Source organism: Suricata suricatta, chromosome 9 (assembly GCF_006229205.1).
Source record: "Suricata suricatta isolate VVHF042 chromosome 9, meerkat_22Aug2017_6uvM2_HiC, whole genome shotgun sequence".
Lineage (NCBI taxonomy): Eukaryota > Metazoa > Chordata > Mammalia > Carnivora > Herpestidae > Suricata > Suricata suricatta.
In genome coordinates this window covers 113,382,520-113,406,746 of record NC_043708.1, presented here as the reverse complement: position 1 = coordinate 113,406,746, position 24,227 = coordinate 113,382,520, and the positions used below count along the sequence as shown (strand labels likewise).

Here is a 24,227-nt window from a genome sequence, read left to right as displayed (position 1 = left end):
TGAGATACCACCTCACACTTGTCATGGCTGAAATTAACAACTTAGAAAACAACAGATGTTGCTGAGGATGTGGAGAAAGAGGAACCATCTTGCACTGTTGGTGGGAATGCAAACTGGTGCAATCACTCTGGAAAAGTGTGGAGATTCCTCAAAAAATAGAATTACTATTGTAATTGACAGTTGGAGCTGTTTGCAAGGACCCAGCCCGAAGAAAGAAATGTGTCATTGAGATCATCTGGGTGCTATACCTGACTGAACCCAGTTAAGGCCTCTATATAAATCCCTATATAGTGGTCTCGTGGAGATCTACTCAACTTGTGGCCATCAGAGTGTACTTCACAGCTGCAAGCTGATCTGCCACAACCTAGTGCATCTTTCTTGGAGGTGAAGTTCATTTTCTGTCAAAGAGAAAAAGACAAGTACATTCCACGATCTGTAAACCAATGTAATTACATTAAGTAGTTTGGTTTCCAGAGGCATTTGGATAATTAAAAAAGCACCTGCTGAGAGAGAGGAGCCACGTTGGTGGAGAAATAGGGGGATCCGTACTTCCTGCCCACATATCTCAAACAATGAAGGTCTGAAACCAAAGGACTCAAGAGTCTCAAGAGTCTGGGAGGAAAGGAAATGGAGTCTACTAGGAAGACAGCCTCATAGGTGCGTGAGTGTGAACTGGGGGAGATAAAAATGGGCTGGGACACAGAACTAGGAGGGAAGGGAGCCCCTTCTGTGGAGTGACAAAGGGAAGAGAAAGAGTGGCTGGGGAAATGTAGGACTATATCTGGACAAGAGAAAAACTTTGGTCTGGAACGGAGAGAGATCCTATCCTATCCCCCGTGCCAGGGGACAAAAGAAGTTCCCTCTGGGTCAGGCGGTACCCCAGGGGCCCAGTCAGCATCAGGAGGAACAGATCCCTTGCTCTGAAGGGCCAGGCTTGTGGGATTACATTTTGGGCAGCATCATTAATGCGCTCGGAGTGAGAGCTTGAAATGCTGGGGCATAAGAGATAGTCCACCTTGGCTGCACCTGCGACACAGTGAGAAGAGATCAAAAGGAGTGATTTGGGACACCTGGTTCAAGGAAAAGGGACTGGGGGGTCGCCATTTTTCTTCCCACAACCACCAAGGTGGCGCCTCAGGGATAGGCCCTCAGGACCCACAGTGGAGGCAGGAACCATCAAACCAAACCATGCCCATCTGCATTGGGCAGCTGCCTGAAACAGTAGATGCTGCAGGAACAGCTCCCTCCCCGAAGACCAGCGCTGCTGCATTGACATGATTAACTCTAGATCAATTCTTGCTATTTAGATATATTCTCCATTTTCTCATTCTTATCTCTCTCCTCCTCTGGGCTGGTAATTCTAGTTATAGGTTTGCTTAAACAGACATATTTAATTCATCCTCCTGCTGCATGTTCTACAACTCCTTCTTTACTTACCTTTCTCTCTGGAATAATCAGACTATATAGTTTTTCTGGGTAACATTATATTCATTTCTTTCTCCTCGCCTCCTCCCATATTCTTTTTCTCTCTCTGGATTAAGCCTTTTAGTCTCTGCCTGGTCAATGTTCATTTTCTCTTTCTCCCTACCCATCATTTCTTTCTTTGTATATGCTGTTCCATCAGCCCTCCCCAACCCTATTCTTTATTTGTACCTGGAGTTTCTGGTTTTATGCTTTTAGACTGTCCTTTGTTTTGTATTTTTATTATTTTTGTTGGTTTGCTTGTTTGATTTGTTTGTGCATCTCTGTGTTTTTGTTCCTTGTCTCTCTGTTTTCCTTTCCAGGGCTACTTGAAGGAAAAAACCAAAGCACACATGGTGGGAAGTCCAAAATATCACTATGAGTAGGGAAATAAAATACCAAAATCACAACAAGAGAGACCAAGGGACATCCTTAAAAGAACACTTCCTGAATGGCCAGGTACTGGACAGTGTATGAGCCTCCTTTAATATAGCAGTACTTGCAGGTGTAGTACACATAACAAGAATTTAAAACTTACAAGAGGGGTGCCTGGGTGGCTCAGTCGGTTAAGCCTCCGACTTCAGCTCAGGTCATGATCTTGTGTTCGTAGGTTTGAGCCCCGCGTTGGGCTCTGTGCAGACAGCTCAGAGCCTGGAGCCTGCTTCTGATTCTGTGCCTCCCTCTCTCTCTGCCCCTCCCTGCTCATGCTCTGAATCTCTCTGTCTCAAAAAATAAATAAAACATTAAAAAATTAAAAAAAAACTTATGAGACAGAAAGCTAGCCAAAACGATGAAACGGAAGAATACCCCTCAAAAGAAATTCCAGGAAGAAATGACAGCTAAAGAATGAATCAAAGCATATATAAGCAACATAACTCATCAAGCATTTAGAACAATAGTAAAAAAAATAATTGCTGGGCTTGAGAAAGGCCTAGAAGACAGCAAATATGCTATTGCTGCAAAGAACATGGATCTTAAAAATAGTTATGATTAATTAAAAAATGCTATAAATGAGGTACATAATAAAATGGAGGCAGCGACTGCATGAATTAAAGAGGCAGCAAGGAGAACAAGTGAATTAGAAGATACAATTATAGAAAAAGAGGAACCTGAGAAAAAGAGATAAATTGATCCAGGAGCATGAAAGGAGAGAATTCAAGAACTGAATGATGCAATCAAGAAAACAATATCTGTATCACAGGAATCCCATAAGAAGGAGAGGAAGGGGGCAAAGAGGTACTTGGACAAATTATAGCTGGGAACTTCCCCAATCTGGGGCCAAGAAACAGACATTGAAAACCAAGAGGCACAGAGAAATATCCTGAGACATAACTTGAATCGATCTTCTGCATGACATATCCTAGTGAAACTGGCAAAATACAAGGGTAAAGAGAATTCTGAAAGCAGCTAGGAATAAACAGACCTTAACATACAAGGGTAGACACATAAGGGTAGTAGCAGACCTATCTACTGAAACTTGGCAGGCTAGGAATGGCGGGAAGTCTTTAATGTGAAGAACAGAAAAAATATGCAGCCAAGAATCCTTTATCCAGCAAGCTTGTCATTCAGAATAGAAGGAGAGATATAGGTTTTCCCAAACAAACAAAAACTGACAAAATTTATCACCACTAAACCAGACCTACTAGAGATCCTAAGAGGGACTCTATGAGGGAATTGTTGCAAGGAACACAAAGTACCAGAGACACCACTACAAGCATGAATCTTACAGAGAACATAATAACTCTAAACTCCTATTTTTCAATAAGAACCCTGAATGTAAATTGACTAAATGCTCCAATCAAAAGACATAGGGCACCAGAATGGATAGAAAAACAAGATCCATGTATTTGCTCTCTATAAGAGATTCATTTTAGACCTGAAGACACCTTCAGGTTGAAAATGAGGGGATGGAGAACTATCTATCATGCTATTGGAAGTAAAAAAAAAAAAAAAAAAAAGCTGGAGTAGCCATACTTGTATCAGACAAACTGGACTTTAAAGTAAAGGCATTAACAAGAGATGAAGAAGGGTATTCATTATATAATAATTACAGGGTCTATCCATCAGGAAGAGCTAACAATTATAAATGTCTATGCACCAATTTGGGCAGCACCCAAATACATAAAACAATTAATCACAAACAGAAGCAATCTTATTGATAAGAATGTGCTAATTGCAGGGGACTTTAATATTCCACTTACAGCAATGGGCAGATCAACTAGACAGAAAATCATTAAAGAAACAATGGCCCCAAACGACACATTGGACCAGATGGACTTGAAAGGTATATTTAGAAGTATACATCCCAAAGTTATGGAATTCACTTTCTTCTCGAGTGCACAAGGTACATTCTCCAAGATAGATCACATAATGGGTCACAAAGCAGCCCTCAATAAATATAAAAGAATTGAAATTCTACCATGCATACTTTCAGATCACAATGCTATGAAACTTAAAATCAACCACAGGAAAAAGTCTGAAAACCTTCCAAAGGCATGCAAGTTAAAGAACACTTTACTAACGAATGAATGGGTCATCCAGGAAATTAGAGAAGAAATTTAAAAATATATGGAAACAAATGAAAATGAAAATACAACAATCCAAACTGTTTGGGATGCAGCAAAGGCAGTCCTAAGAGTAAAGTATACTGCAATCCAGGCTTATTTCAAGAAATTAGAAAAAGCTCAAAAAAAAAGAAAATCTAACAGCACACCTAAAGGCACCAGAAGCAGAAGAGCAAGACCACCTCAAGAAGAAGCAGAAGAAGAGAAATAACAAAGATCAGGGCAGAAACAAACAATATAGAATCCCAAAAAAACAGTTAACAGATCAATGAAACCAAGAGGTTTTTTTTTTTTTTAAATAAACAAAATTGATAAACCTCTAGGCAGGCTTCCCAAGAAGAAAAGAGAGACTACCCAAATAGACAAAATCACGAATAAAAATGGATTTATTACAACCAACCCCTCATAAATACAAGCAATTATAAGGGAATACTATGAAAAAAATCTATGCAAATAAACTGGACAATCTAGAAGAAATGGACAAATTCCTAAACGTTCATGCACTACCAAAATTCAAACGGGAAGAGATAGAAAATCTGAACACACTAAAAGCTAGTGAAGAAATTGAATCAGTTATCAAAAATCTCCTAACAAATAAGAGCCTTGGACCAGATGGCTTCCCTGGGGAATTCTACCAGACATTTAAATCAGAGTTAATACCCATTGTTTTCAAGCTTTTCCAATAAATAGAAATGGAAGGAAAAAACCTCTGGACTCATTCTATGAAGCCAGCATCACTTTGATTCCCAAACCAGACAGAGACATAGCAAAAACAAAAACAAAAACAAAAACAAAAACAAAAAACCAGGCCAATATCCCTGATGAATATGGATGCAAAAATCCTCAACAAGATACTAGCAAATCAAATTCACCAGTATATAAAAAGAATTATCCACCATGGTCAAGTGGGATTCATTCTTGGGTTACAGGCTGGTTCAATATTCACAAATCCATCAATGTGGTACATCACATTAACAACAAAAAAAGTTAAGAACCACATGATCAAAAAAAAAAAAAAAAGAACCACACGATCCTGTCAATAAATGCAAAAAAAAAAAAAACCATTTGACAAAATACAGCATCCTTTTTAAATAAAAACCCTTGAGAAAGTCGGGATAGAAGGAGCTTAGACATCATAAAAGCCATTTAGAAAAGCCCACAACTAATATCATCCTCAGTGGGGAAAAACTGAGATTTTCCTCCTAGGATCAGGAACACGGCAGGAATGTCCACTCTTAACACTGTTGTTTAGCATAGTGTTAGAAGTCCTAGCATCAGCAATCAGACAACAAAAGGAAATAAATGGCATCAGAATTGGCAAAGAAGAAGGGAAACTTTCACTTTTTGCAGATGACAGGATACTATACATGGAAAACCCGGCAGATTCCACCAGAAGCCTTTTAGATCCATGAATTCAGTAAAGTTGCAGGCTACAAAATCAATGTACAGAAATCAGTTGCATTTTTATACACCAATAATGAAGCTACAGAAAGAGAAATTAAGAAATTTATCTGTTGGGGCCCAGCAGGCCAAAAAACCTCCTGCAGAGCGACCTTTGATGGCCAGGCCTCTGGGGCACAGGAGAATCTACATAAGCAACCATAGATGCTATGCCTCCGGGGCGCAGGAGAAAAAATTTGGGATTTTTCTCATTGCTGTGCAAAAGCAATGAAGGCATATACCTTTAAGTTTTGAATTAACTTGGGTCAGTTAGTGGCACCTGCTTTCCCTTACTTTATTTCTGTTCCCAGCTCATTGCCTGCTGTTGGGGCAAACACAATCCTCTGTCTAAAATTAACCCCCTGAATGATAAGCGTCTTGCCCAGACATAACTGCTAAAGGACCTTAAAGAAAAGAAGATTCTTTGAGAGACAGAATCCCTCATTCCTGTTTTTTTACTTCTGTTCTCACGGCTGTTCTTTCTTTTGTGATAAAAAAAATGATCCTTCGCAGAGCATGTTTTTACTCTCTCAAGGACCATAAGCTTTGTAATCATTAAAGAGAAAAAAAATGTGTAAACCCCTATGGCATAAAAGACACTGACTTTCTTAGTAAAGTGTGGCTTTACCACCATTCACGTTGTCTGTCTTCTTTCTTTCCTATAGATAGTTCGCCGACACCAACCACCTACTCAGGGACTGTTTGGCTGGGGGTACGTGGGCTGGCTCCCCCGTCCTCTGGACTTATCCCGTTCACAATTGCACCAAAAAGCTTAAATACCTAGGAATTAACCTAACCAAAAATGTAAAAGTTCTGTATGCTGAGAACTATAGAAAACTTATGAAAGAAACTGAAGAAGACACAAAGGAATGGAAAAACATTCCATTCTCATGGATCAGAAGAATAAACATTGTAAAAATGTCAATACTAATCAAAGCAATCTACATATTTAATGCAATCCCAATCAAAATTGCACAAGCATTCTTCTCATAGTTAGAACAAACTATCCTAAAATTTGTATGGAACCACAAAAGACCCTGAATAACCAAAGTAATATTCAGGAAGAAAACCAAAACAGGAGGCATCACAATCCTGTCTTTAGCCTCTACTACAAAGCTGTCATCATCAAGACAGTATGGTATTGGAACAAAAACAAACACATAGACCAATGGAATTGAATAGAGAACTCAGAATTGGATGTACCAATGTATGGACAACTAATCTTTGACAAAGCAGGAAAGAGTATCTGATGGAAAAAAGACAGTCTCTTTAAGAAATGGTGCTGGGAGAACTGGACAGCAACATGCAAAAGAACGAAAATAGACCACTGTCTTAGACCATACACAAAAATAAACTCAAAATGGCTGAAGGACCTGAATGTGAGACAGGAAACCATCAAAACCCTTGAGGAGAAAGGGTCAAAAAACCTCCTTGACCTCAGCTGCAGTAATTTTTTACTGACATATCCCCAAAGACAAGCGAATCAAGAGCAAAAATGAACTATTGGGACCTCATCAAGATAAAAAGCTTATGCGCTGCAAAGGAAACAAACAAACAAACAAAAACCTAACAGGAAACCGACAGAATGGGAAAAGATAGTGGCAAATGGCATATCAGATAAAGGGCTAGTATCCAAAATCTACAAGGAACTCACTAAACTCCATACCCGAAAAACGAATAATCCAGTGAAGAAATGGGCAGAAGACCTGAATAGACACTTCTTCAAATAGGACATACAGATGGCCAACAGACACATCAAACGATGCTTGGCGTCACTCATCATCAGGGAAATACAAGTCAAAACCACACTGAGATACCACCTCACACCAGTCAGAGTGGCTAAAATGAACAAATCAGAAGACTATAGACAATGGCAAGGACGTGGAGAAATGGGCACCCTATTACACTGTTGGCGGGAATGCAAACTGGTGCAGCCACTCTGGAAAACAGTGTGGAGGTTCCTCAAAATATTAACAGTAGAACTCCCCTATGACCCAACAATAGCACTGCTAGGAATTTACCCAGGAGATATAGGAGTGCTTATGCATAGGGGCACATATACCCCAATGTTCCTAGCAGCACTTTCAACAATAGCCAAATCATGGAAGAGCCTAAATGTCCATCAACTGACAAGATGTGGTTGGGGCACCTGGGTGGCTCAGTTCATTAAGCATCCGACTTCAGCTCAGGTCATGATCTCACGGTTCGTGGGTTCAAGCCCCACGTCAGCCTCTGTGCTGACAGCCAGCTCAGAGCCTGGAGCCTGCTTCAGATTCTGTATCTCCCTCTCTCTCTGACCCTCCCCTGCTCACACTGTCTCTCTCTGTCTCTCAAAAATAAATTAAAAACATTAAAAAATTAAAAAAAAGATGTGGTTTATGTGGGAAGCTGCAAAGATTCAGCTGATCAGCAGCTTACAGGCAGGATATGTCACTCCCTGAGGGGAGCTACCTGAATTACAAAGATCGGCTAGGGAAGTGCTATTGGAGACAGCCAGACTGGAGTAGCCAGTAGAACAAAAGATCAACTGCATTTAGGCTTATGTGGTATCAATCGCACCCCTGCCCAGCGTTGCAGCCAGCAAGTCTGGGCTCTCTTACCGATCCTTTAGATGCTGTGTTTGAAATTTCAGTTTCGGTTTCCCCTTTTTCTAAAAATCACTTGACCCTGTTTCCTAGCAACCAACCTGGGTCAGTTTCCCGCCCTGAACCCTATATAGGTGTGGGTATTTTCTCAATAAACTGAGGCTTGAACAGAAACACTTGTCTTGCCTCCACTCTCTGTGCTTTCTGCGCCTCTATTCTCACTCCCTCCTCAGGGACCCGTGACAATCCACCAAGCCGCCGGCCGGGACGGAACAGACAGGTTTATATATACAGTGTAATACTACATGGCAAATAGAAATAATGAAATCTGGTCATCTGTAGCAACATGGATGGAACTAGAGGGTATTATGCTACATGAAATAAGATAAAGATATCATATGTTTTCACTCATATGTGGAACAGGAGAAACTAACAGAGGACCAGAGAGGAGGGGAAGGAGAACAAATAGTTAAGGGAAGTGAGGGAGGCTAACCATAAGAGACTCTTAAAAAACTGAGAACAAACAGGGTGGATGAGGGGTGAGGGAAAGGGGAAAATGGGATTTGGGCATGGAGGAGGGCACTTGTGATGAGCACTGGGTGTTATATGGAAACCAACTTGACAATAAACTATAATTTAAAAAAACAGAATTACTGTATGATCTAGTAATAGTGCTACTAGAAATTTATCCAGAGGATACAGGAATTCTGATTCTTACAGGCATGTGTACCCCAATATTTATAGCAGTGCTATAAACAATAGCCGAATTATGAATAGAGACCAAATGTCTGACAAATGATGAATGAATAAAACTGTACATATAAATAATGGAATACTACTTGGCAATGAAAAATGATGAAATCTTGCCATTTGTAATAATGTGGATGGAACTGGAAGGTATTATGCTAAGTGAAATATATCAGTCAGGGAAAGACAATCATATATTTTCACTCATATGTGGAATCTGAGAAAGCTAACAGAAGCCCATGAGGGGAGAGGAAGGGGAAAAAAAGTAGTTAGAGAGAGGGAGGCAAACCATAAAAGATTCTTAAATACACAGAACTGAGTGTTAAGGGGGGGTGAGAGGAAAATGGGTGATGGGCATTGAGGAGGGCACTTTTTGGGATGAGCACGGTGTTGTATGTAAGTGATGAATCATGGGAATCTACCCCTGAAGCCAAGAGCACACTGTATATGCTGTATGTTAGCTAACCTGACAATAAATTATATGTATTTTTAAAAAGTGGTATATATAGTATTGAGTCATAAGTACTAGAGAGATGCCCCAAGGTCTACAAGGAAAATGTGGACTATTTAAATAGGAAGCATAATTTTATTTAAGATATAACTGGCTAGTTCACACAAATTGCTCAGAATTGTCGACCTAGTATGTACTAACGTTGACCCTAAGTGAAGTTGGCTTTTACATTTATTGATATTGGTTAAATCTATTTTCCATTTTGAAACTTCCCAGGCATTAAAAATACATTTTTTCTGACAGTCAAATACAAGACAACCTTTAGGGAAGATAGCATGTAAAACTCTATATTAAAAACTTCTAGGGGCTCCTGGGTGGCTTAGTTGGTTTAGAATCTGACTTTGGCTCAGGGCATGATCTCTCCACCTGTGAGTTCAAGCATCATGTTGGGCTCTGTGCTGACTGCTCAGAGTCTGGAGCCTGCTTCAGATTCTGTATCTCCCTCTTTCTCTGCCATTACCCTGCTCATGCTTTCTCTCTCTCCCTCTCTCTCCCTCTCTCTCTCTCTCTCTCTCTCTCTCTCTCTCTCCCTCTTTAAAAATAATAAACATTAAAAAAATTAAAACATAAATCAAAAAACTTTTGGGGGCACCTGGGTGGCTCAGTCTGCGGAGCATCTGACTCTTGATTTCGGCTCAGTTCATGACCCCAGGGTTGTGAGACTGAGTCCTATGCCAGGCTCTGCTCTCTGCCCTTCCCCTGACTTGCACTCTCTCAAAAGGAATAAACTTTAAAAGATTTTCTCTCTTCCTTTCCCTTTGCCTCTCCCCCATGTACATGCACTCTCTGACTTTCAAATCAAAACAAAAAAATATTCTGTGACTGAGTAAAAGGAGAATAGAAGAATTTAAAATTATTTTTAATAGCAATAGAATTTATTTTTAATAGCAATAATAGCATTTAAAAAATGACATAATTCACATAATTCACCATAAATCTATAGCTTATGGTAGGAAATATAAGTGTAAAGAGCTTATATATACTTTACTGATACAATATTATACACATAAATTTATATACTATTCAATAATCTTCAAAGAAAATAACTACAAATATACTTGTTTAGACAGCAGACAACAGTTTTCAAAATAAATCAAAATAGAGAGTCCCACTTCTCAGCTGCATATAGTGGAATTATATGTATGAAGATCAAATTTGCGGTATATTCTACAATAAAGATATTTAACTTTGTTCCATGCCAGCCATGAGTGACAGTGCTAGAGATTCCACTGTGGAAAGAATAAAAATAGGTTAAAAAAATAGGTTTAAGTATTTGGAAATGTCTGAAAAAAGCCTCAATGATTTCAGTTGAAAGTATTTAAAGTTTTCAATTTTTAATTAACATATTATTTTAAATGTATAATAAAATAATCCATTAATACAAATTGAAAGATTATGATTTATTTCTATTTCAGATCATTTTAATTTTGAAAACAAAAAAATTTGGACATTTCACTGAACAAATCACATTTGTCCCCTATATCACAGAATCTGGAATCAGCTCATAACAAACTTGCATAAGAATCACCCAAAGCAAAAATGGACAAATGTGTCAATGCTTCCTCTAACACATTTGTAACACAGTATTTTTTAAAATGTTTGGCTACTCTTAATTAGTACATTATAATTAGAATACACATAAAAAAAGAAGAGATTAACCCTGTGTACTTTTCCAAAAAAAAAAAATTAAAGACTGTGTAAAGATGGGAATGCAAACTGGTGTCACTATGGAAAACGGCATGGAGGTTCCTCAAAATAGAACTACCCTACAACCCAGCAATTGCACCACTATGTATTTATCCAAGGGATACAGGTATGCTGTTTCAAAGGGGCACATGCACCCCAAAGTTTATAGTGGCACTATCAACAATAGCCAAAGTATGGAAAGAACCCAAATGTCCATTGATGGATGAATGAATAATGAAGATGTGGTATGTATATTACATATACATACAATGGAGTATTACTCAGCAATAAAAAAGAATGAAATCTTGCCGTTTGCAACTATGTGGATGGAACTAGAGGGTTTTATACTAAGCAAAATAAGTCAATTAGAGAAAGACAATTATTTATTTAAAAATAAATAAGTCAATTAGAGAAAGACAATTATTTATTTAAAAATAAATAAATAATTAAAACCCCAAAACCAGATAGATAAGCTATACTGAGGCACTGAGAAAATACGGTGTGATATGTGATAGATTTTGAACATGTTAAAAATTACAACAAAGATTCACAGAAAACTAAGCAACTGAGAAAAGGCAATTCTGCTTGGGGGCGGGGGATGTATCAGAAGTAAAACAGAATATTTGGTTTAGCCCATAGAACAATTTTTCATGGTCAAGATAAATTCTGGCTTCATTTAACTCCAAATTTTTGTATATAACTACATTTAAAAAATATTTTTTATTGAAATAAAATGCACTGGTTTAAGCACTTAAAAACAAGACTGTGCAAAAAGCCTTTAGTTTTAGATATTACTGCCTTTGTTCTACAGATGAAACAGCTCTCTTCTCCCTGTGACACAATCTCTGTGCTTCACACTGCATTCTGAACTGTCACGCCTGCACTTCCCTGTGTAAGAGGCAGCCATGGGAATTTTTTAAATTGATTAAAAAAATGCCTATCTTTTGAAAGGAATAGTTACAAAGGCTATGTATAATAGTAAAGTACGACTGAGATCTGTTCTGCTTTCTGCTTTACCTAATAACAGTTCTAGAAATGCACTGGGATAACAAATCACATAGTAAAAAAGCAGTATCTTTAGTCTCAGTGTTTTACATCTGATATTCACTCACCAAACTGTAATTCTGGAAAAAAAAAAAAAGTCAAAGCATGGCACAACTGCTGAGAGACTTTTCAGGTTTGAAATGGTGAAAAATTCTAATTTTTCAAGAGATTACTACCAAAGCAAGAACATGCAGACTTAGCTATAAGAAAACATAAAAGCAGTAAAAAATATTTTAACATGGTATACTCACGATGGGGAAAGGAACCTCTACAGACAGCTTTGTTTAAAATGGTTACAATAAACATATGGCAGTTTTTAAAATCAGACTCCATTTTCTCTATAGATTCCATTCTAGGAAAGAAAGTAAATTTCAGTTTAAATAAGTACGTAAAGCGTTAACATACAGGCTACAAAATATCTTTGGGGTAATTTCAAATGTACCTCAGTTTAATTTCCTAAGTCTAAAGATTACAAAATAGAAAATTTCCTGTCAAACTTTAAAATAAAAGCTTTCCAAATGTTTGAAGGAAAGAGTTATTAAGACATAAAACTGCTGTTTTGGGCTCACACTGAATCCTGGAGTTGGGGTGACTGGGGACGTTCCCTTTTTTTTTCTTGATGTTTTTAAAAAAATTTTGTTATTATTTTTTTTATTTTTGAGAGACAGAGACAGACAGCACCAGCAGGGGAGGGTCAGAGAGAGAGGGAGACACAGAGTCTGAAACACGCTCAAGGCTCTGAGCTAGCCGCCAGCACAGAGCCCGACGCAGAGCCCAAACCCACGAACCCCGAGATCATGACCTGAGCAGAAGCCGGATGCTTAACTGACTGAGCCACCCAGGCACCCTGAGTGTTCCCTCTTCCATTACACATTTCTGTATTTTCACTTTTCACAAGCATATCTTCTTTTTGAAACAAAAAATACATTAAAGATATAAAACTCTATATTTTATAATTATTAAAAAAACTTTACTATGGGAAATACAGAACATAGGTTAAGAGAGAATGCAGAGGACATTCACATGCCCACATCCGGCTTTCAGCCGTCACCTACCAGCTGGCAGCTCTGTGTACAGCCCAGCCCTGCCGCACTCTGAAGCACATTTGAGATATCACAGCCCTTTAGTCATAAATATTTCAGTAGTTAATGTATACATTAAAGATAAAGACTTCTTGGGGTGCCTGGGTGGCTCAGTCGGTTAAGCCTCCGGCTTCGGCTCAGGTCAGATTTCAAGTTCGTAGGTTTGAGCCCCGCATCGGGCTCTGTGCAGACAGCTAGCTCAGAGCCTGGAGCCTGCTTTTGGTTCTGTGTCTCCTTCTCTCTCTACCCCTCCCCCTCTCATCCTCTGTCTCTCTCTGTATCAAAAATAAATAAAACATTAAAAAAAAGAAAAAGACTTCTTTTAAAACATAGCCACAATATCATTTTCTTGAAAATACTTAACGATTTTTTAATATCATCAAATATTGCAAATTGTTTTTGTAAGTTTTCACTCTTCTGCTTCAAGTCTGAATCAGGATCAATTAATTTCCATAAACTGTAATGGCTGATATGCTTAAGTCCTCCTCACTCCCTGTTTTTATCCTTACAATTTACTTGTTTAAGTAACTGAAAGAGTTCAATGTTAGCCAAGCATATGCAGGAGTGTTATTTTCTCCTCCACCTCACATTGATATGGAAAGAAAAATGTGCTTTACACACTTTGAGACAGCCATAATAAAACAAACAAGACTTTGATTTTCATCCTTTTTGATATTTCAATTATGAATTTTACCTACACTCTTAGTTTCTTCATACACAGACTATAGATACACCATAGACTGATACTGTCAAAGACTAAGATGTTAATTAGATCATAAACTCTCACTTCTTTACTGACTAGTAAAGCTATTATTGCAACAGCTCAGTCAACCAGACTTGTACTTCTATTTCTGAGAAGTAATAGAGGCATTATCATTACATTAATTTTATGAACAAGATAGGGACAAGCTACTGAACTGTAACATTCAGTTTAACAGAAAGGATGGCACTCTAGATAGGAAGAGCAAGCTCCTGGCTCCACAACTGTCCTAACTTCAGGGCATCTGTCTTTCTATGTGACTCTGGACTATAATCTACCATGACATCCAGAATTTGCTTTAAAATGATTCAGCAAGTATGAGTAGGGGTGGGTGGTAAACACAAAGCAGAACTGGTTATCATTGGTAACTGGTGAAGTGGGGTGATGGGCAACCAGGGTCTGCAATGTAGTTCTCTCTACTTCTGTATGTTTGAAAGCATTCATAATTAATAAAACCTATACAAGAAAACATGAATGCAATCTAAGAATATTTATTTGTTCTAATTTAAATTTTCATATTTTCCTAGTTTTACCATTCTTAAAAAATTGCACTTTCTTGATGCTGCCTAGTTAAGGAGAACAAATTCAATTTTTCCCTTAAATATAAGTGACATATATGGCCAAGATGGAAATAAAGGCTCCCAGAATGTATTTATATAATAAAAAGGCATTTCTTCTTCCCTTCCTTATTGTGGTGACTCACTGGCTCAGTTGGTAGAGCATGTAACTCTTGATCTCAGGGTCATGAGTTCAAATCCCATGTTGGGTATAGAGCTTATTTAAAACAAACAAACAAACAAACAAACAAACACACAACTTCCAGAAAGAAGCCAGTTAAAAGGGAAGCTGGTCACAAGCTACATACTTACTGCCATGCTCCTAGGCCTGCTTGCCAACCATCCGCAAACATGAGAGCCAAATTCAGTACCTTCATGATGGCTTCTTTCACAAAACTGACCTGGAGATCAAAGCCACAAAGAGAACAGAGGCTCTGCAACTACATCTGGAAATTGACACCAACACTTTAAAAGACTGCCTTGAATCAAGTAACGAAAGGTACTAGGCTCTGAATAAGTGCACTTGGAATCAGGTCAAACATCTATTGCACCTGTGATACAGGGAGTATTACCAGCAGAATCTGACCAACAGAGGAAGTGCCTATTTCCTGGGATGGCCATCTAACTTCACCAACTTGACCACCAAATTGACTTACTCCCATGTATTCTCGCTAAGCTAGATGTACTGACTGACTAAAGCACTATTATTATTATTCCACAATTGCAGACAAAATTTTCCAACTGAATCCAAGCACAGAGCAGGGTGCAGATGATCACAATATAGTTCTCATCTGTTTCTCTCAAGTATAATTTCTAGTAGTATACTACACATACTTCATTTGATTTGGTCATTCCTTAAAGAATATCCTTAAAATTCCAAAATACAGAGACAACCTCCCTTGACCAGCTTCCTTCCTGCCTCACGTGGCCAAATCTGTAGGTGACATCTCATATACCTTTTCTCTCAGCAAGCATCGATCATGGATGGTTGACAAATATCTATAGTGAATTTTAATCAACTGATCTAAATCCTTGGCTTCCTCGACTTGATGTTGAAACTCCAATCCTGTACTATGAAGAATCTTGGAAGAGAAAGATGAAAAGTTTAATCAGCATTCTTTGAGGACTTATATGCCAGACCCAAAACTTATTACCAACCTCTTCTACTCCTCTCAAATTCTTTCTTTAATAATTACATCTGTAAAACTTATAAAGTGCCTTCTTTAAAGGCTGAAATTCTTATCCTAAAATAATGGTAGATGCCAGTACTTCAGGAAATCCATTTGTACAGTAAATGAATGCCTTACTTTGGACTAACAGACTGCTTCTGGTGGGGAGGGACAAATGCACGGATTAAAAAAAAAACAATTACAGGTAAATTGAATTTATATATATTTTTTAAGTCCTAATCCTTAGATACTGGTCTTTCTTTAAAAGGACCATAGATGTTCTTCAACTAGAAAACAAGAAACAAATTAAGCAAAAACTTAAACTACCAATTATTCTCAATAATTAAGGGCTTAAGGTTGGCTCTCTGAAGGCCACTAATGCATGGTAAACAGAGAGCACCCCCCAACATATGCATCATGTCTAAAACACAGGCTTCAAAGGTTCACTTCTTTCAAATAAAATGAGTTTTAGAAATTTTATACCAGAATGACTACAAATGAGTTTTTTTAAAAGCAACCATTTAAAATCCCAAATGAGTACTGTCTTCCAATAATACTGCTACTATTCAAATATTTGAACTCTTTTTCCAGACTTCATCTAGATTTGATTTTAAGGTGTATAAAAGAAGCAGTTTCACTTACTTTGTAATGAGCTGCCTCTTGTTTTTAAGAAAAAAATAATCTGGCTGCTTCTATCTCCTTATATACCACACTAGCTTGACAGATTTTTTGGCTGTTACTAAAATTTGAAGCCATTTTCCAGGGGGAGATCTGTTAAGCCCTGATAACGTTTAAAAGACTACACCACAAGTTCTAAAGATGATTCCAAAAGAGAAGCTGTGGGTACGCCAGTCGCAAAAGCCTGCTGGATCTCTAGATACACATTCTCTGGAATGTTTTAAAAAAAATTTCCCTCCACTGCCATGTTATTTTATGATCAAATATTTCATACGTGCTACTTTCACACTTACAGTCTACTATAAGTATTTTGTGGGCTTTTTACCTATAAATATATCACAAGTAATCCAGACACAAACCCTGGTCATGATGTAGTTGTGTAAACTGTTCACAAAGTGCATGAGCTTCACTCTCAAGAGGAACATACGATGAATCTGCTGTCTTACTGTTTCCTTCTGTGGTCCAAATTGAGCAGTTGTGTCTTCTTCACATAAAAGTCCTTCTCTGAATTGTGGTTTTCCAGCAGTACTAGTTAGCTCTGCACAAGATTCAAAAGCAGAATAGGTGGGAAGAACATCTACTCAGACCCCACCCATACCATTGCCCAGGGATGGGACTTCTGGTGTGGTCATCAACCTGCAAAGGGCACTCTACAGGAGGTACATCAGGGATCATGGCTTCACTGTCTCTGGAAGGTAAAGCAGTGAAAAGTTCCCCCTTATCACCTTGATTATCACTATCATTTAAATTTAAATGCAAAGTCTCGGCTATTGTTGACATTGCTGCTATGAACATTAGGGTACATGTGCTCCTATGTATCAGCATTTCTGTATCTCTTGAGTAAATCCCTAGCAATGCTATTGCTGGGTCATAAGAGAGTTCTATGGATAGTTTTTTTGAGGAACCTCGACACTTTTTTCCAGAGCTGCTGCACCAGTTTACATTCCCACCAAGAAGATGTGGTATATATACACAATGGAGTACTACATGGCAATGAGAAAGAATGAAATATGGCCATTTGTAGGAAAGTGGATGGACCTTGAGGGTGTCATGCTAAGTGAAATAAGTCAGGCAGAGAAGGACAGAAACCATATGTTTGCACTCATAGGTCTAACAGGAAAACAGGAGAAACCTAATGGAGGACCAGGGGGAGGGGAAGAGGGAAAGAGAGTTGGGGAGAGAGAGGGACAAACTTGAGAGACTACTGAATGCTGAAAATGAGCTGAGAGTTGAAGGGGAAGGGAGAGGGGGGAAAAGAGGTGGTGGTGATGGTGGAGGGCACTTATGGGGAAGAGCACTGGGTGTTGTATGGAAACCAATTTGACAATAAACTATTTAAAAAAAATAAATGCAAAGTCTCAATAACTTGTCATTAAAAATTTGTGTATAATTTAAGAATTTAAGAATATTTATTCTGGGGGCGCCTGGGTGGCTCAGTCAGTTAAGTGTCCGACTTCAGCTTGTGAGTTGGAGGCCCACGTGGAGCTCTGTGCTGACAGCTCAGAGCCCGGAACTGCTTCAGATTCTGTGTCTCCCTCTCTCTCTACCCCTCTGCTGCTTGCATTCTGTCTTTCTCTCAAAAAAAAAAAAAAAAAAAAAGAATATTTAGTCTGGTTAAATTTCTAATCAAGTTGTTATATTTCAGATTGACTGCAGTACATTTCCCTGGTATTTCATTCAGGGAAGTTAATTCTGACATCTGTAAAACTGTTGCTATAAATACTTGTCATTTGGAAACTTGTGTATACATAAAAAATGACCAAATATTACCCACTTCTTTTTTTCAGGGCTAAAATTAAATTATAATTTATCTGTTGAAAACAAATCTTACCACCGAATAGTAAAACATCCAGACTATATTTTGCCCACTTTATTTGCAATAAGAGAAGGAACACCTGATTATAAATTTTCTGACATTCCAGACTTATAACAATATCCACAGGCCATGGGATCTATGAAAACAAAAACATAAAATTAGAGTAGAAAGTAACCCATTACTTACATGTTGTAATTTTAATAGAAAACAATGTTCTTATTAAGTGTATTAGCACATACCTTGTAGCTCAAGGTTAGACCATCTAAGATATGAACAGGGAGTTTCTTCTTAGTTGTGTCAACATTTTCATAAGATATAGACAGACTAGATAAAAAAATTTCAGTTTTAGTTTGTGAAAGTTCTATGCTCATATAGAAAAAAACTCTTTAAAAAGCCACTCGCATTTTCACATTTATTTGCATATTTCAAAGATATATTTCATAAAAGGAATATAAATATTTAAATAATGGCCTATTTTCTAGCATATATTTCAAAATGAGAATTTGGTTTTAGAAGAGGGGCAAAGTTTTTAAACAATGGGGTTAGCTATGAAAGAGAAGAGACACTTAAGTGTAGTAAGTTAATTAGGGGAAAAAATGAAGGTGAGGAAGAAGATACAATGGTAATAGGTTAGGTGCTTACTTGTGATAAAATTTAGGCTACATGCTCAGAAGATGAACCTTCTGCTGAGGATAGTGGGGAAAGGCCACTCTCCTTGCCTGGTAAATGTGTGTGCAAGTATGTCAACAAGAATGGGGTGTGCCTCAAAGCAAAGGTGTTACACACTGTTTCATCCACTCTTTCCTAATGCTGCTTTGAATGTGACCCTCAATAGAAATAAGCAACAAATATTCAAGGAAATGTCCTTGCACCAGGCACTCAAGTGCCCTTACTCATTTAATTCTCAGTGTAGTCCTGTCAGTGGACAATGAAATGATGTAACTCTCCCACAATTATAGGGGCATTGAGTGATGAAACTGGGATTGTAGACCAGAGATGGTTTAGATGTACCATGGAGGTGGGGAGGCAGCCTTACAATTAGAGATGGAAAACACAGCATACGACTTATAAACTAGCCAATTCATTCCATGTCACAGGCACTAGTTGGAATTTTTTTTAGCTCATAAATCTGTTACATGTGCATCCATTAAGTACTCAGTGGACTTACTTACTGAATACCTTATTCATCAGTCACCATGCCAAGCTGGTGAAAGAAAGTCAATCCTTTTTCCCCTTCTATGAGCTCATAGCCCAGAGGAAATCACAGAGCAGATATAGAGTGCTACACCAATCCAGGGTAGGCAGGACTTTGTAGAAAAACAGACCATTGGCAGGTCATGCACATGAAGTGTACATAACTGGAGGAAGCTATGAAGCAGGGAAAGTACAGCTCTTGGGCAAACCAGAAATATTCTGAATCCCTGAAATGCAAAGTGTGGTAGGAGAGAGAACACAATATGTCTGTATGTGTACATATTCTAGAAATGAGTCTGGAAAATGAACCAGACAGTAAAAGCTTGCCCTCTCATGAGAAGCAGCTCAGCTCATCTGTTATGAGGCACCAATGAGGAGTCTGAACACAACTGGTGGAGGAAGTTGCTGGGTTACTGTAGTCATTCTGGTGGCCCTGTTAGAGTCAAATGGAAGAGCGAAAGGCTAAGAGACAGTCAGGAGGCACCAAAGAGAAGCTTATGAGTGAGAGGTAAGGGGAAATGTTAGGGGAGCAGCATTGGCATTAATACTGGAATGAAGAGGGAGACCTGAGAGCCAGATAGGTGCCTAGAACACATGGAAGCCATAGCAGAAGGGGTCCCTGGGGATGGCTCACCTGTCCTGAGTTAATCTATGAATAGAATCCAATCTCAATAAAAATACCATTAAAGTTTTGGTGGAGCTAGACAAGTTGATGATAAAGTACATTTGGAAAAACATATAAACAAGAATAACCAAAAAAGCCCTATTATTAAAATGATGCTATTAGCACATGGGTAAACAGAACAGAGAAACAGAATGGAAAACCTACATAGACATTCAAGCATATATGAAAATTTAATGATAAAGGGGAATGTCAAATAAATGCAGTTAAGATGGATTTTTTTTTAAAAGAAGTGATGGGACCCAATTAGTAATTTGGAAAAAGATAAAAAGGTCTATTTCTCATGTTTTTTTTAGCTGGATAAATTCCAAAGAGATCAACATCTAAATGTCAAAAATCCATTCAAGCATTAGCAGAAAGGATATGTGGATTTCTTTATAACCTGGGAAAAAGTAAAACTTTCTTAACTATAACTCAAAACCCAAAAGAAGGAAAAGACTGATAGATCATAAAACTAAAACATCTACATGATAAAACAACCATAAAAATTATTATACCATAAGCAGAAGGAAAAGACAGTGTCAAATTTGGAAACCTATATAATATAAATAGCTTCTAAAAATGGAGAGAATAGTGACCAATAACCTGATACTAATAGCAATAGTGGCAAAAGGTATGAATAGTTTACGTTAAAAAATGAAAAAAAAGGGGCACCTGGATGGCTCAGTCAGTTGGTTAGGCATCCAACTTTGACTCAGGTCATGATCTCACAATCAGACTCTGCACTGCCAGTGGGGAGCCCACCTTGGATCCTCTGTCTCCCTCTCTGTCCCTCCTCCATTTTCTCTCTCTCTCTCTCTCAAAAATAAATAAAAAAATAAAAATGAAAAAATAAACAAATGGAAAGATGATTATGCTCACTTATATTTAAAAAATATAAATTAAAACTACACTGAGATACCATTTCTCACCATCAGACTGGCAAAATTCCAGAAGTCTGACAATATTATTCTATTGGTGAGGCTGTGGAGAAAGCTACTCTACACACTGCTGGTGGGAATTAGAACAGATAGAGCCCATATGAAAAAGAATTTGGGAACAGCCAGCAGAATTATACATACATTTACCCTTTCACCCAGCAATCCCATTCTAGGAATATACTCTGAAGTTCACTGACAAAAATATGAAGTGAGATGTACAAAACTAGTCATTGTATATATGCACAGCAGAAACCCAAATGCCCACCAATAGTATAACTATATGAAAGAATATAGTGGATGGGGTGCCTGGATGGCTCAGTCAGTTAAGCATCTGACTCTTGGTTTCAGCTCAGGTCATGATCTCACAGTTTTTAAGTTCAAGCCCCGTGTTTGGCTCTGGGCTGCCAGGGTGGAGCCTTCTTGGGATTCCCAAACTCTCTGCCCTCCATATCTCTCTCCCCCTCCCTTTCTCCTTCCCTCTCTCCCTCCTTCCCTCTCCTTGTCTCAGAATAGATAAACTTTAAAAAAAAGTTTAAAAGAATATAGTGGAAAGCCAGTCAGCTGTAGTGTAGTGAAGACAAGCTCTCTAGCTTTTAAATGGAGTGGGTACATTAGTAACATAAGAATAAACCATATGCCAAAGAGTGTGCCAATGCATGCTACTTTCTTGTACAACATGAAATGAGGAAAAGGAATACATACACATATGCTTTTGGTTCCAAAAAATAAACACGTGAAGGATAAAACAAAATCTAATAAAAATGGTTACCTACAGGAATGGGAGAAAAAAGGCATGAACAGGAAGAATAGAAGACAGATCTCCATACTTTTGTACCAATGACTTTAACTTAAGAAATAGAAATTCATAAAGGAGAAAGCAAACTAAGATAAATGAACCTGACCCTACATTAAGGTGGTAGCATAATCAGACGAAGAATTATTCCAAGTGACCTTGAAATACAGTATTCTGATGGCTTAATAGTAGAGGAAAATAAAGCAATCACAAGCATTAATTTAAACTCTCAGTGGGGAGGAGGAGCCAAGATGGCGAAGAGGAAGGGAGCTCTGTAAACTTCATATGCCCCATCTATTGAACTGAAAAGGACATTATTCTCATCTGCAAGAGTGGAAGGAGAAAATACAGACTCCAGAGAGAAGACAACCACAGATAGCTGAGTGAATATATTCTCCCATATCTCACCCTTATCTCTCCCCTCAACTGGTCATACACTTTTAGACTGTCCACTGTCCTTTGTTGTCTCTGCCCCCGTTTATTTTTTTCTTTTCTTTCCTCTCCATTTTCTTTCCTTCCTTTCCCCCTTTTAATTTGTTGGTTTGTTTGATTTTCTGTGCGTTTGTGTGCTTCTGCTCCCTCTGTGTTTGTCTGTCGGTTTTCCTTCTTAGGGCTACACCAAGAAACAAGCCAAAGTGCACAAGACGGTGAGTCCCAAATATCGCTGAGTAGGGAAATAAAATATTCAAAGGCACAACAAGAGAAACTGAGAGACATCATTAAAAGAGTATTTCCTGAAATGACAGGCCCTGGACAGACAATAAGCCTCCTTTAACAGAGCAATAATAACAGGTGCACAGTGCACAACAAGCTTTTAAAAACTGACAAGAAACAGAAAACTAGCTAAGATGACAAAATGAAGGAACTCTCCCCTTGAAGAACCTCCAGGAAGAAGTCACAGCCACAGAACTGCTCAAGGCAGATCTAGACAACATACTGGATCAAGAATTTAAAACACTTGTCATAAAATTAATTGCTGGGGTTGAAAAAAGCATCATAGAAGCAACTGAGACATGGCTAGGAACTTTGAAAATAGGTGTGATGAGTTAAAAAAGGCTATAAATGAGGTGAATAATAAAATGGAGGCAGCCACCTCAAGGACTGAAGAGGCAGAGAGAAGAATAGGTGAATTAGAAGATATAGTTCTAGCAAAAGAGGAAGCTGAAAAAAAGAGAGACAAATTGATCCAGGAGCAGGAAAGGAGAATACGAGACCTGAGTGATACAATCAAATGGAACAACATCTGTATCATAGAAATTCCAGAAGAGGAAGAGAGAAAGGTCCTGAAGGGATACTAGACCAAATTATAACTGAGAATTTCCCAAATCTGGGGAAAGAAAAAGACGTTCGAATTCAAGAGGCACAAAGAACCCCCTTATGACAAAATTTGATCAATCTTCCACACGTATATCATAGTGAAACTAGCAAAATATAAAGATAAAGAGAGAATTCTGAAAGCAGTTAGGGATCAAAAGGCCCTCACGTACAAAGAGAAACCGATCAGAGTGGTTACAGACCTATCTAATGAAATTTGGCAGGCCAGGACGGAATGGCAGGAAATCTTCAATGTGATGAACAGAAAAAATATGCAGCCAAGAATCCTTTATCCAGCAAGCCTGTCGTTCAAAATAGAAGGAGACATAAAGGTGTTCCCAAATAAACAAAAATTGAGAGAATTCATGACCACCAAATCAGCCCTACAGGAAATCCTAAGAGGAACTCTTTGAGGGAAATGTTGAAAAGAATACAAGGTGCCAGAGACACCACTATAAACATGAATTCTACGGAGAACACAATGACTCTAAACCCACATTGTTCAATAATAACACTGAATGTAAATGAACTGAATGCGCAAACGAAACGACACAGGGTAGCAGAATGGATAAAAAAACAAAATCCATCTATTTGTTGTCTACAAGAGACTCATTTTCGACCTGAAGATATCTTCAGGTTGAAAGTAAAGGGATGGAGAAATATCTATTACGCGACTGGAAGCCAAAAGAAAGTCGGAGCAGCCATACTTATATCAGACAAACTGGACTTTAAAGTAAAGGCATAGATAAACTGCTATATAACGATTACCACTTCAGATAGCTGTGAAATTAGGTGATTAACTAGTTGTTACTTAACCTAATTTCTGTATAAGTCTAATTACATGAAACAGAAGTTGGTGTTTTGATTTTTTACTTTGCTTTTCTGTTCGGAGTGTCATTGTATCTACTATATTGTAAATGATGGAAAATAATTGCATATGTTAAAAAATATGAAACTTTATAAAGTAAAAAAAAAAATAAAATAAAATTTCAAAAAAAATAAAGTAAAGGCAGTAACAAGAGATGAAGAAGGACATTATATAATAATTACAGGGTCTCTCCATCAGGAAGAGCTAAGAATTATAAATATCTATGTGCCAAATTCAGGAGCGCCCAAATACATAAAACAGTTAATCACAGACAGAAACAATCTTATTGATAAGAATGTGCTCATTGCAGGGGACTTTAATACTCCACTGACAGCAATGGCTAGATCAATCAGACA

General features: G+C 38.0%; 1 protein-coding gene across 6 annotated transcripts in view; it reads right to left on the bottom strand.

Moving 5' to 3' along the window:
* Nucleotides 1-10,161: 10,161 nt before the first annotated feature.
* The window catches only part of TUBGCP5 (tubulin gamma complex associated protein 5), a 62,605-nt gene continuing 48,539 nt past the window's right edge, over nucleotides 10,162-24,227 (bottom strand). For 5 of the 6 annotated variants that reach the window (XM_029951637.1, XM_029951638.1, XM_029951641.1 and 2 more), the window contains 7 exons: nucleotides 18,340-18,424; nucleotides 18,116-18,236; nucleotides 16,644-16,822; nucleotides 15,394-15,519; nucleotides 14,750-14,838; nucleotides 12,290-12,390; nucleotides 10,162-10,537 (listed from right to left, as the gene is read on the bottom strand). In XM_029951637.1, the coding sequence (XP_029807497.1) occupies nucleotides 10,491-10,537; nucleotides 12,290-12,390; nucleotides 14,750-14,838; nucleotides 15,394-15,519; nucleotides 16,644-16,822; nucleotides 18,116-18,236; nucleotides 18,340-18,424 (748 nt within the window). In that variant the 3' untranslated portion in view covers nucleotides 10,162-10,490. The remainder of the gene's footprint in view (nucleotides 10,538-12,289; nucleotides 12,391-14,749; nucleotides 14,839-15,393; nucleotides 15,520-16,643; nucleotides 16,823-18,115; nucleotides 18,237-18,339; nucleotides 18,425-24,227) is intronic. The other variant, XM_029951639.1, reaches the window with a different exon arrangement.